General features: G+C 45.5%; 2 protein-coding genes across 8 annotated transcripts in view; one reads left to right on the top strand and one right to left on the bottom strand.

Annotated features, from left to right (window-relative positions):
* LOC131259157 (RNA-binding protein Musashi homolog 1) overlaps positions 1-13,367 on the top strand; it is an 82,763-nt gene that overhangs the window by 34,756 nt on the left and 34,640 nt on the right. For 6 of the 7 annotated variants that reach the window (XM_058260590.1, XM_058260589.1, XM_058260587.1 and 3 more), the window contains one exon: positions 4,663-4,683. The exons of the other annotated variant lie outside the window; for it this stretch is intronic. In XM_058260590.1, the coding sequence (XP_058116573.1) occupies positions 4,663-4,683 (21 nt within the window). The remainder of the gene's footprint in view (positions 1-4,662; positions 4,684-13,367) is intronic. 7 annotated transcript variants of the gene reach the window in all.
* LOC131259160 (uncharacterized) overlaps positions 6,699-13,367 on the bottom strand; it is a 54,216-nt gene continuing 47,547 nt past the window's right edge. Inside the window, exon 6 of the mRNA XM_058260593.1 lies at positions 6,699-7,032. Coding sequence (XP_058116576.1) covers positions 6,940-7,032 — 93 coding nt within the window. The 3' untranslated portion in view covers positions 6,699-6,939. The remainder of the gene's footprint in view (positions 7,033-13,367) is intronic.

The following is a 13,367-nucleotide window of genomic DNA, read 5'->3' as shown; positions in this document are numbered from 1 at the left end:
AGTTCCGGCTGGCAAAGGGTGGATTAGCAACGGTTGGTCTGGGAAGCGTGAATGCTATTTTAAAACGCCAAAGTTGCGTTCGGAAAAAGGCGTCTAAATATAATTTTGCGAAATATATTTTCTACTCCACTGTTTATTGTTTCGGTAAACCGGTTTGTTGGCATCCGGGAGTCAAAGCAAATTAGATTTTCCTATAATAGACAAAGAGCGTTTTATTGTGAAACCAGCTTTTTCCAGCTCGCGTGACGTATGGGAAATCTTGTTCAGGTCGTATCGTACCGGAAGAGCGATGAACGGTGCAGGAAAATACATGTCAGCTCGTTTGGCGAACGTGCGGAGATGCCGAGCGCCGAGTGACGGAACACGTCCGGAAATGGATTGAATCATATTTGGCCCAGATCGAAACCGTTCGATGGTATCTCATTTTACAGAGTTCACAAAACGTTCGCCTAGCCGGAATGCCGTTGACGGTTCGATAAAATTTCCCCCCTGTCCGCACAGACCCGCTCCAATTTCCGTCCTGCCTGCCGGAAGATACGGGTGCAGCGGTTCGATCGGAAACGACTGCTGATGTTCGCACGAAACAGCATCTTTAACCGCATACGATGCACGAGGCGATGCATTGGAATGGAATTGGATTCGTCCCTTCTGTGCACCTGAGAAACGGCGTCCCGATGCAGCTGCGTGTGCGCTGCCGCAACGAAGAACCATCGTACCGTTACTTGGCAGGTGGAAAGATCGTTGGCTTCACTATCATCATCAGCAGCAGAGGCAGCAGGAGGACCCGTTTTGCGGCTGTGGTTGGCTGGGGCTTTCCGTTTTCGGGGTTACCATCTGCTGTCCCGTGTCTTCTGCCTGCTGCTGCCACTGCCGACACACAGCACTATAACCGTCTTCAAAAGGTGTACTTAATCCCCAGCTGCTGATGACGCCGAGACGACACGCCGGGCGACCGGCAAAAGGCAAAGGATGATGAAGGTTACTTCAGGGTTTTTGGCGGGGGAGCCTTCAAAACTAATACACCGGGCACATACCAGTAATCCCCACGTGCCGGGGGGACGCTGCTGTTGTTGTTTTTTGTGAAGAAGGCCGACAGCAGGTCCCCACCATGACAGCAATTCAATATGCTTCGGAGATGCGTATTAGATGCCTATTACCGGCAACGTCCAAAACGTTAGGAGTTCCAGTTCTTGGACTTAACGGGGGAATACTTATTACTTTGGGATACGCATTTCTTGCCTTGAAATAAAAAACAAGGCCTCATATGTAGCCTGCGTTTTGGGACAACTTAACTAAGTCTCTGGATCATTGATATCATCATTTTGTCTGAGTTCTTTGCCTCCCTGCTCGGATCTGAAAGCTGCCAAGATATCCTATCTAAATAACACGAATTAGGAACAAACAGATAGCCCTGGCAGAGGTTGGCATTAGGAGAATGGCCCCCCGCAAAATAGGTTGATATCGATGGTCGGTTTGACAGCTGCGTCCGATATCCCGATATCCTCGGAAGGTATCACGTGGGGAGGGGGAGGCGATGTAATCTTGGGCACATGTCATACCTGTTTCTCACAAGCTGAAGGTGGATTCCCGAAGACCGTTTCTTGGACATTGGGACGTAAATTAGGCAACAAATGGACAGCTTTGTACGTTTCGCTCCCATCTGTTATATTTCTTAGTATCAATTCCAATTAGATTTGGAATTTCCTTTTCTGCGAACGCCTTGATTTGATTTATTTGCGAATGATTATTGGAAGACTTCTTTTTTTTTTTTTTGACGCAAACTTATGCCACAATAATGTGTTACTTTCTAATTCCACATGCTTTTGGGTGACTAATGGATGCGATTGTGAGTCCTAATGTGCAATTTCGCCCATTGCCACCGGTGATCGTATATAATTCCTCATTGGAAAGGTGGAATGAAATTATCGCAAACGACGACGCGCCCCGGAGCTTGAAAGGCGGGAGGAAGGTCCTTATTTATGCGTGCGTTTCCCATATCCCTCGGAACTACCCAAAAGCTCGTCGGCTAACGCAATCATCGGGTGGGAGGTCTAACGGCCCAGTCCTAATGGAAATGGCTCCAGAAAGAACCGTGGGGGGTGGGGTGGAATCCCAAGAATTCCCACCTGGTTCCGGCCCACCTGCCTTCATCTCGACTCGCTAATGAATGGAAGGACACCCGATTTGGGTGTGATGGTTGTGGTGTTGCTATTAATGTCATCTCGTGTGTGCTGACTTTTATTGCCCTCTAGCACCTCGCGCACGTGTGCGGTATGACATTAGCAAACGGGCCTTAGTACTAGTTAGTGGAGTGGAGGGATCGTCCTTAGTGTTCAGAGTAAAAAGAAAAAAAAAGAAAAAGAAGCTGGAATGGGCCACGAGGCTTCTGCCAACTGCTGCGGGGGCCATTGGGAAGGAAATATTGTAATTGAATTCCAATCTGCGCATTGCTTTTCCCACCACGTCGAAGGGGGTGGAGGAATAGGTGCGATGGTATTCATGTTTATCACACTATCTTTTATGTAACGTTTGTCGTTGCAATTATGCTCACTCTGAGATGGGAGGGAAAAGTTGTTTAGGAGAAGCACCGTCTCGGAGCAAAAGCTTCAAAGGGGGAAAAATCCACTCTAATGGCGAACGTTTTTCACCGAAAAAGTAAGGCTTCGCTTGCTGCAGGATAACGTACCGTGAATTGTGGGATATTTCCGTTAGCGAGAAACATAACGTTGCGGGCTTCTTTGCCCGGCTTATGCAACGAGCTTCGACGAAAAAGCTTAAAGACTTATCTCTTCGTTCCGAGAAGCTAGACTTTAAGCAATACCCTCGGAGCCCCGCTCGGGGAAGGGATTGAAGTGAGAACCTGCACTTTCCGGTTTGACCTTCTCACCCCCTACCCGGTTGGTTCCTTTTTCCCCTTTGATTAGTTCGTTTCCCTAATTCGCTACCTTCCGATCGGAGAGAAAAGCTCGGCGATGGGGTTGGATTCCGTTTTTATCACATCGGTTTGTTTGTGCCGGTTCAATATAAATGCAGAAGCTGGTGGGTAGATTTCAGTGTTTCCATTACGGTGGCTGCTTTTCCGGCCCGGTGGACGTCTGCGTCTGCGCCACGCGCGTCATTGTGGTTTTGGAACGCTTCACATGACGTCCGAGGGTTTTTGGGATGAAGAGGCGAGCGTTCCGTTCGTTACTTCCGACCACAAAGAAGAAAAAAAAAGAAAACCCCTCCTCATCACTAAAGCGCCAAGAATCGGCATCATTATTTAATCGAATAGAAAACTTTCCTTTAGCGTATCTATCGATCTTGCTTCATTGTCGGTCCGGTAAAACACGGAACGTCAGACTGGATGGATGGGCCCCATTCTGTCATTAGTTCAGAACACGGAACATGGCAGGTCCGGGGGAACGGCTGGTTCCGGTTAAGGGAAATCGGGGTTTTCCATTCCAGCAAGCACTTTGCAGGAACTGCTCCGTGCCGATCCTCACAAATGGCCACTTTCTTTCGAGCGGGACGGAAACTTTCGGGCGGAAATACCCGTCGGCCTGGGGATAGATTCCGGTGCGGGCCGACGAACTTTAACACATTAGGCACGGGTTTCGGGATACTTTGGCCTTTTCTTTTTGCGTTTCCTACTCGGAGAAAAAAGGAAGCGTATACGCTTCGATAACAATTAACGCTTCACTCATGCCGTCCTTTTCTGAGCCGTTATTCATGTCCGGTCGTATGGAAAAAAAACGGGCGGTAGTGTGAACGAAGGATCATGTGACGTGCCAAATGTTCCAATTTCCATTTCATATCCCAGATGTGGGGTGGGTTTTTCGCGAGGAAAATATTTTAATTCTAAATTCCTATGACGCCACGTGTTGATTTGCCTTGCGGAAATGTTAAAATGATTACTAGTTCTGCGTAAACGTGCCCTTGAAACTGATGGGAAGTTTAGCCGGGGAAATGTTTGCGCTTTTTTATTTGATCTCCTAATCCAACATGCCGTTCGAATAAATGGCTGATTGTATTAAAAATCATTCTACAAATATCTGACATGGATGATGCCTAAATCTCTGCAGCAAAATATTCTTATTTTGGTTGAGTTTTGCTTTGTTGAATTTTTGAATGTTTGAATGGCTTTAGCTTTAGCGAAATTAATTTTCTCTTCAACAGCGTAATGTTCACCCCTGCTCCGTTTCTTTTTTCCTAGGTGTGTTTAAATCTTTTATTTTCCCCATGCGATTTTACTACTAACCGTAGCCTTCACCGTAACCCAACTCATAAATTGTGGTGTATTTTGTAACGTACGTTGGAATGGAATGTCGCACATAGGTGGGAAGGGCAGCATAGAAGAGTTGTGTTGTTTGCTCCTTTCCTGCTCCCGTGTTTCTTCTTCCTTTGGTGAAATATATAAACATATATATATTAGTTCTAATTTTCCACTCACCCCCCCTATTGCGAGCACACCTGCATCTATAGTATCCGTTTGCGAACCACTTACACAAACAAACACACACACACGAACTCACAGCGTTTCCTACCTATTACATCAGAAGATCAGAAACAAAACTCCTCCATACACCTAGTTACGAAATGTGGCGCGTGCTCCACAAGAAGACAAACTTGTGTAAAACATTGTCCGTTCTTGTTTTTTCCCCCTTCTTTCTCTCGTTCTAGATTGCATGGAACCACTTTTGGGTAAGTGTGTTAGAGAACGGCCAGCGGAAAGCCAGTCGGTAGGATAGCTAGCGGAAGCAAACAAGCAAGCAAGAAATACAAAAAAAAAAAACACTCGCAAAAGTGCGAAAAACCTGAATCAGAACAAAGCCAGTAGACGGCCACTCCCGCCACTACCATCATCCACCACCCAACCATCCCATCGGGGGGAAACAAGAATACTTAGACCCATTCATCGTGGCTCGCATCTCCGTTCCATCGTTGTCTTGACTTTTCCCTTTTGCTCGGTTTTGATGAAAACGAAGCGATCGTAAAACGGCATGCAAACGTTTTGGCTCCGAATGTTTTCCATCTCGTCAGGGAGATATGGTGGAGGCGGAAGGGGGGTGGCGGCACCCCCCCGCACCTTACAGAGGCCGAGAAGGCAGCTGGCCAAAGGTAGAAGTAGACGGACGGCTACGATGACGACGACGGCAACGACGTTTGAAGCATCCTTTAGTAGATAAGTAGATGTGGCGTGGAAGGGAAGTCAACCGTTCATCCCGAGAAAACCGGAGGAAAAACGTACACCTTTTTCCATCACTTTGCGCTCATTGTTGTTTGCGATGATCAAAAGAGGGAATGCAGCAGCAGCACAACGCGGCGCGCGCTTCGGTTGATGCCGAAATGCTGATGAGCATGATGAAGATGCTCGGCGCATTGTGAGAGGATTGGGAAAGTTTTGTCGTTTCGGTTGTTCCTTTTCCCTCCGCTACCGCCTTCTTTCAAGTGTGCGGAAAACTAGCGTCCTAGTTTTCGGTGGGGGGGAAAATGGTCCCAGTTGGGACCCGCTTGGGAAAATTTGATGTGCACCTTTTTGTGTGTCCTGCCTGGTGTGTTTTATTTCACACTCAGTGTTTGCTTCTACTGAGAGTGTCACTTTGTAGTTCATTTCTAATGGTGTCGTTTGGAAAATATTTGTTTATGAGTTTTCCTTTCAATTCCCAGCAAGTGCCTCTCTGCATCAACCATAAAATGTACACGTACCTTGTTGCGTGCTAGTGACATCTACTTCGCCAAAGGTTCGCGTCATTACAAATAATTTTCTTCCATCCCGATGCACACGATCGCTTCGAAGGGCAACTTTATCGCACGAAGAACTGCGAACTCCACACCGCTGGAGTGTTGTTGACTGCCAATTGATGTGAACGGCATCGGGCTCTGGTTGGCAGTTAATCGATCATTTGATGTGGCTTTCCTTTGGTGGCAATCTCTAGCCACGGCGTTGTTCCTGTGCTTGCTAAGATGAACACATACATACCGGATCGATTAAATCATACAAAGTGAGAAAAGGAGAGAGAGAGACATCCAGTCCTACAACAAACGATAGAGGGAGAGACAGCACAGATGCTGCAGCTTCTGGTGCATTATTAGCGGACTCTGCAGTGAACGGCGCCGATTGATCTCTTTTGTAGAACCCAATGGAGGTGATTAGGTCGTCGGCACTTTACTTCCACCGCTAAGATTCTGAACCACGATACGGTCCAAGTTGTGGGTTGACGGGGGTTGAGGGGATGTTTCTCTCCGAGCACACACACAATCGGTGCGGTTGTTCTACGTTCGAGTGCATTACTGTCGAGTGCAGAAGATACCGCACGGGCTTAATGCAATGCTGTTGCAATTCTTGCAGAATCAAGTCATCGGATGCTCGGAGTCAACGGCATCGAACGGGAGCACACATTCTCTTCGGTGCGCCTAATGGATGGAGGAGAAAAATGTGTACTTCCTCCTGCAAGGAAGATGGAAGGGTTCCAGGAAGTTTGCGACTTGCATCAATCGATTTATTCATTCAATTTGCTGCGGCAATTACATTTAAGAGCAGGCACCGTATGTTTATGGAGCTGCAAGCCGCCGGATGTTGGCTTCAACAGTTTCATTTTTTTGTATGGTTAGCAACGAAAGAACTATAACTTGTTTATTGAGATGTTGCGCAATGGTTTAGTTTGAAGCAAACATTTATTTTTGCATGAAAGCCAGATAAATTGACGTTAACAACAAGTAATGGAACTGGAGTTCTTAATATTGAACATTCACGAACGTGATTGGTCTAATAATACTACCGTTTAAACTGTGGTTATTTAGGTAACTCTTGATTCACCATCTTGGGAATGGTTAATATATTTTATTTATCGCCACTGCGTCCTGCAAAAGCTCATCCTGTCCCGTGGGATGATGACCAATGGGGGTCCCCGCGTCCGTCATCTAGCTTCCGGTCTACCGCTTCCTGCCCGCTGGTTCTCAGTTCTCGGCCAACTTGTTGTACTCCTCGCGGTAGCCGAGGGCCTCGTTCAGCTCCGGATTGGCACCGTACTTCTGGTTGTAGACAAGAATCTGCAACGGCAAGCAAGAGCACGGATGGGTTGAATGGAAATGTATGTCTCCGTCTTCGATGTGTGAACTTAAATGCTCGATCGGATGGATTTCAAATGACCGTAAAATGTGAAATAAATCGGAGATGTTATTCAATTTTCCCCCGCGCGAGGGAATCCCATGCCTCCCGAAGACGACCCATTCCTCCAGTGTCACGTAACATCAGCGTAAATGTTCGAAAGGTCGACCTCTTTACCTTCACTTTGCTTTACGATGACGTAAAGCAGTGTAAACGCCGTTGGATTCCGTCGCACCGCGAGCCGCTAGGGAGTCCCTCGATTTGTGAGTTTTCCTCTCCGCCTCCCATAACTTGATGGTTTAAGCGGTTGTAAAAACGCAAGCAACCCAATAACATCAACTACCTCGGACGATGATGCGTGCCAGCGAATATCTGGCTCCCACCCGATCCAATTGTCAGCGAAAATCGGCTCAACCGGCCCGGCTGTTCTGTATTCGCACAAATCGGATTGGACGATTAAGGAGGTACCGACGGAAAGTCATTGCTTTCGCATTGCGGGGCGTACAGAGGACACACAGGCGGTAGGTTTATGGGACGTTGCTACCTTCCAAGGGTTTCACGGCGTGAGTCCTGCAAACGCATCAAACCGCGAAATGTCGTGCCCGGGTTTGATTCTTTTTCCCTCCGAAGAGGAGGCCATCAAAATGCAAACGAAAAGGGATATATCGAGCAATATTCATGATATTGTTCTATTTGGTTTTATCAACTCATGTTCTTCTCTTATTGGGTTTGCGAATAGATGGGGTTCCCCTCCTCCTCCACCACGCCCCACCACCGTGGGTGGAAGTTTGTTTATCGAACTAAAACAAATAAATAAATGCTGTCCGGGGGACAGGAAAAATTGTGGCACCATCAAAAAACCCAAATCAACTTCCACACTACCACCACTCGGTCTCTCCTGCTCAATCGTCGTCGTGCTTGAGGTCGAAATAAAATGGAAGAACTGATCGTCGGGCCTGGCGGATGGCCAACAATGAGGTCGGTGTATGTTTTTCCTTCCGTTTTTTTTTATTTGGGAATTGCGCAATTGTGTGTGAGGGGTGTCTGCTTGCGTGCGGCGAGCATTCCTGAAATTTTGCATGTCACACAGGAAAACGGTTGGTCATATCCCGAAAAAACGAGAAGCCTTCGTCCGGAGACACGTGTGCTGTTCCGCCAGTAAAAGGAAAACGGTAGCATCCGCAAAAAAAACTGGGAGCCCCTATCCCCATTGACAAGATGACAAAATAACAACCGCCTGGAAGTACACACAAACACACGCACACATACATAAGTGTCCATGGGTGAGGAAGAGGAACACGGTTCTCTAAGCGAGAACGGATCGGACCGAGGAATCGAACCGTTTCGGGTGCAACATCACCATATCGGCCAGGGTTTGAACCCTGGCGCTTTTCCCTTCCCGCTTTTCCGGACATTAAAAGGACGGACTTCAGATCAACAAATCCAATAGAAAAACTTCACAGCAGCAAAGCTCACTGAATACGGCGTTCGAAGGTGAGGGTGGTGTCGTGATCTCCACGAATCATTACTCTTTTCCAATATATTTCAACTTCCAAATTCGACAATTTTTCCTCTCTTAATTCTTACAATCTCCAACCACTCTCGTCAAAATCAATCACAAGACTGATGGTTCAATCCATTTCGTTTTCCAATGTCTACTTTGTTCCATCTTTTTCAATATGCAGATCCATCTCGGTTCAGTAGTAGACCATCGCTCTTCCAATTTTCATTGCCAACTATATAGCGAATGATTTCATTTTTAATTTTTTTTCGTTTCCTCGCATTCGAAATTCGCTCGTTTATAATTTCGATTAATTCGTTCACTATTATTATACAATATATTCATCTAGCTCGGCTCAATCCCTACATCCTCCACTACCTCTACTCTTAATCGAAAACGTGATACATAACTGTATCCTGGTATCTATTCGGTATCTTACATTTTCTTCGGGGTCTTGTTTGTAGATTACCGCTGATATGCTCGTTATCTTCTGCAGGGTCAACTGCTTTTCCATTGATCTCTAAGCCGCTTCCTTGGTTTGACTCCTGAACATTCTCTCGATCCGGGGCGCGTTTCACGTCTCTTACATTTCTGGTTATTTTAGCTCCTGATTCGCTTATTATGACCACTTTTGCCCCATCTCTTGTCAATACCGTATATCTCTCGCTGGAAAATGTTGGATCGGTTTTTGTTCTTTGCGGAATAGCAAGCACCACTGTATCTCCGACTGTTATATCGGATTCTCTTGCTCCGCGATGTTTGTCTGCGAATTGTTTACTTATTAGTTTAGAAACGGCATCAGTCTCCTTAATATCTGAACGATCGAGTGGCTCCTTACTCTCCCATAGGCAAGGAAAAGTTCCGCGGAATCGCCATCCGACTAGAAGCTCGAAAGGCGTAACTCCCAGACGCGAATGGTGTTTCTGGGTATTATGAATGTATATATACTCCTCTAATGCGTCTCTCCAATTCCTATCTTCCTCTTTTGCAGCTGCCATTGCTTTAATAATACCTTGATTTTGTCGTTCTACTGCTCCGTTCGATTGTGCGCTCAGAGGAATGGATTTCCGGATTCTTACTCCTTTGTCTTCCCAGTATTCTTTAAACTCCGAGCTCTGGAATGGTGGACCATTGTCACTCTGTATTATAAGAGGCAGGCCCCAAATTGTAAAAACCTTGCAAAGCGCAGCGTTGGTACTTTGGGTATCCGTTTTCCTCATCTCCGAAATATGCAAATAGCGAGAATAAATATCGACGGTTATCAGGAATTCTCCTGATCCGTATCCTTGCAAAGACAAAAAATCTACTTGCAGAATTTCCCATGGCCCGTTTGGCATATGTCTACTGGAAAGCGGGATGGGTGGGTTTCTTTTCGAAATAACGATGCACGTCTCGCAATTATTCACAAAGTTTGCAGCCTCTTTTGACATGTTTGGCCACCAAAAAAATTCTCGAAGGATTCGTTTTGTTGCTCCACAATCGACGTGCCCACGATGTGCCGCTTCCAATGCTGTAGAACGCAGCTTTGATGGTAAAACTATTAAGTCATCCTTGAATACGATGGGATCCAAACTTCTAAGATTCTTTGCTTCCGACTCAAAACGACGCAGACTTTTAGGCCACTTTCCGGACTGGATTCCTGCCCTTACAGCAACTAGTTCTTCGTCTGCTTCGGATGCAATCTGAATTTCCATCCAAGAGATACTCATGTTGCCGCCGTTTAAAGAATATAGCAGGTGCTTTTCGTTGTCTTCGTCAAACTCGTCATCTTCTTGTGATTTGCTAATCAATCTTGACAAAGCATCCGCAACATTTAGGTGACCTGGAACTCTTTTAACATTGAAATGATAAGGAAGTAACCTAAGGGCCCATGCTTCTGCACGTGTCACCGCTCGTCTGCCCATACGATGTGTTCCATTAAATATAAATTCGTTAGCTTCGGAGTCGGTTCGAATAACGAAATATTTGTTCAATAAGTAATAAGTAAATCGTTCTACGCTCCAAACAATTGCCAGCGCCTCCTTCTGCGTTTGAGGATATCTCTGTTCAGAGGGTGTAAGTGTCTTTGATGCGCATGCTATTATCCTTGGGCTACCTTCTTCGTTGAATTGTATTAATACGGCTCCAAGCCCTGTAGGAGATGCATCAACGTATAATTCAGTTTCGTCTTTTAGATCAAAATAGCCGAGTTTGGTTATATAGTTTAGTGCTTCGTTTTTCAAAAATTGAAATTCTCGCTCCTCCTCGTCTGTCCAGTAGAAGTTATTAGAACTGGTGAGCGATCGGAGTTTTTCGGTTTTATCAGCCCGTTTAGGTATGAAGCGTTCTACGAAAGTCATCAGCCCTAAAAAGCTCTTAACCTCCGATAAATTCTCAGGTCTTCGAAAATTCTTGATGGCTCTTTTTTTGTCCTCTTCGATCCTCCAACCGTCACCAGACAAGTTAAAACCTAAAAACTTGACGGTTCTAGCTCCGAATACGCATTTTTTCTGGTTTAGTCGGACGTTATGGTCCTTCAATCGTTGAAGTGCTAACTTCAAATGATTATCGTGCTCTTCTTTCGAACCACCAAAAATTAAAATATCATCCAAGTAATTCAATACACCTGGGCATTCTTCCAGGACTACTGTTTGCAACAGTTCTTGAAAAATATCCGGTGAGTTGCAAAGTCCGAAGGGTAATCTTTTAAACCGATATGTTCCCGTTCCGGCGAAAAAATTCGTTAGATGTCTGCAATCCTCGTGAAGTTCAACGTGAAAAAACGCGCTTGTTAAATCTATCGTCGAAAACCACGAAGCGCCGTTCAATTTCGATAATATTGCTTCGAAGGTTGGCATCCTGAATGGGGTTCTGATTATGTTCTTGTTAGGACCTCTTAGGTCTACGACGAGACGAATGTCATTTTTTCCTTTAGGAACAACCAACAACGAAGAACAAAACGATTTCTCCATGTCTTTGGTAACTCGCTCTATGATTCCCGTAGAAAGTAGATCATCTAAACGTTTCTCCGTTTCGAGCTTAAATGCTGGAGGGATACTGGTGAATATGTTTCGAGACGGTGGTAAGCTCTTGTCGTAGTGCAACATTACTGGAGGTATGTTAAATTTGGGAAACTCATGCTCGACAGCGATGGCAAAAATCTCTCCCGGGAGTAAGCGATATTCGTCATGATAACCTATCACTGGAATATTCATTCCGAGTTGTAGGACGCTGTACCTTAGTGCTGTATCCCGGCTCAATAGTGCTCGTCCCCCTGGAATGACGTAAAATTTCTCCAGCAATCGTGGTCGGTCTTCGGAAATGAATAGTTCGGCCACGAAGGAGGCTTGCACTTGGATCTCTTCCTTTACACCGTACGCTTTCAGCTGTCGGTCCGTACCTTCCTTCAAGTTGAAAATATCATTGTTCTTTAAGCATTCAAATGTATTTCCGTCTACTGTATTGACATCTGCTCCGGAATCTATTAAAAAGCTTACGGAAAAACCTGCTATTTTTCCAACTATAATCTCCTCATTCGTACTGTTGCGGTTAACCATGTTAACTAGGATATTTTCCTTAACTTCCTCCACCGGAGTGTGTAGAGAATTAGTAACTTGTTGGCTCTCCTCCGTGTACACCATTCTAGGTAAAATAGACTGCTTAGTTTCAATCAGTTCCTCCTCTCCTTGGCCAGAATCGTCAGTAACCGCCGCGATTTTTCGTGGCTCCATATTCTGAGACGGGTTATTCCCATCTGTGTCGTTGCGCTTCCGAAAAGATTCTTTGCACGCGCGTTCAATGTGACCGATGACATGACAATTACGGCATCTTTTGTCAATAACCTTACATTGTTCCGGTAAGTGATAATGGCTCAAGCATCGCCAACACGGTTTATGTTGAGTCCCAGGGTAGTGATACGGCATATTCCGGATGGATTGTCTTCTATTCATTCCTCTACCACGCTGTACATCTCCAAATCTTTTACCATAATTTGATTGACTGTAACGATCTCCGAATGCTTCACGGCCAGCGATTTCCTTGTGAAAACCGGTTCTTGATTTTTGTGTAATTGCGGCCACTTCGGCTACAACTCCCCTCTGGGAATGATTTTTAAGGAACATTTCCTCACTAATGGTATCGATTTCACATGCGCGTATCATATCTAAAAGCTGGGTAATAGACCCGTTCTTTCTCAATAGTTTCCTGCCCGCCAATCGCACTTTGATGTTTGAAGCGTGGGCTTGAATGATGTCTACGACCGTTTCTACCAGCTGTTCTCCTTTGTAGTTACATAGTTTTGCAGTACTCACAACTCGTTTTACGTAGGTTAGGTCAGATTCACCGTGTTTTTGGACCATTGTTCGAAGCTTCTGCTTTTGTAGGCAAATGTAGTCGCGAGAATTAAACAAACAATCCAACCTTTCCATTGCATTTGTATACGGAAATAAAATGGGGTCCGAAGATGTATTGGTTGGAGCGTTTTCCAACATCTCGAGGAGTAATTGACCAGCCTTCATCTTGAAGGCATTCAATTTCATATGTTCGTTTGAGATGCCGGCGAATTCCATTGCAGCCCGAAATTGTTCCTTTCATCCATCAAAAGTACTCTTATCTAACTCGTCCTGACCTTCCTTGGGCTTACATTCAACAATTTGCAAAGTAGCGAATGACATAGACATCGTACTAGAGTTAATGCCAAGAGTGTCAAATGACGACTGAAGAATAGTGGATGAACCGCGTGGGGTATCCTTAAACAAATGATCCTCTACTGTTTCTTCAGTCCATGTGGAACCGTTA

The sequence above is a fragment of the Anopheles coustani genome, chromosome 3 (assembly GCF_943734705.1).
Source record: "Anopheles coustani chromosome 3, idAnoCousDA_361_x.2, whole genome shotgun sequence".
NCBI lineage: Eukaryota > Metazoa > Arthropoda > Insecta > Diptera > Culicidae > Anopheles > Anopheles coustani.
Note: the sequence above shows the minus strand (reverse complement) of the source record. Positions and strands in the feature narration are given on the sequence as shown.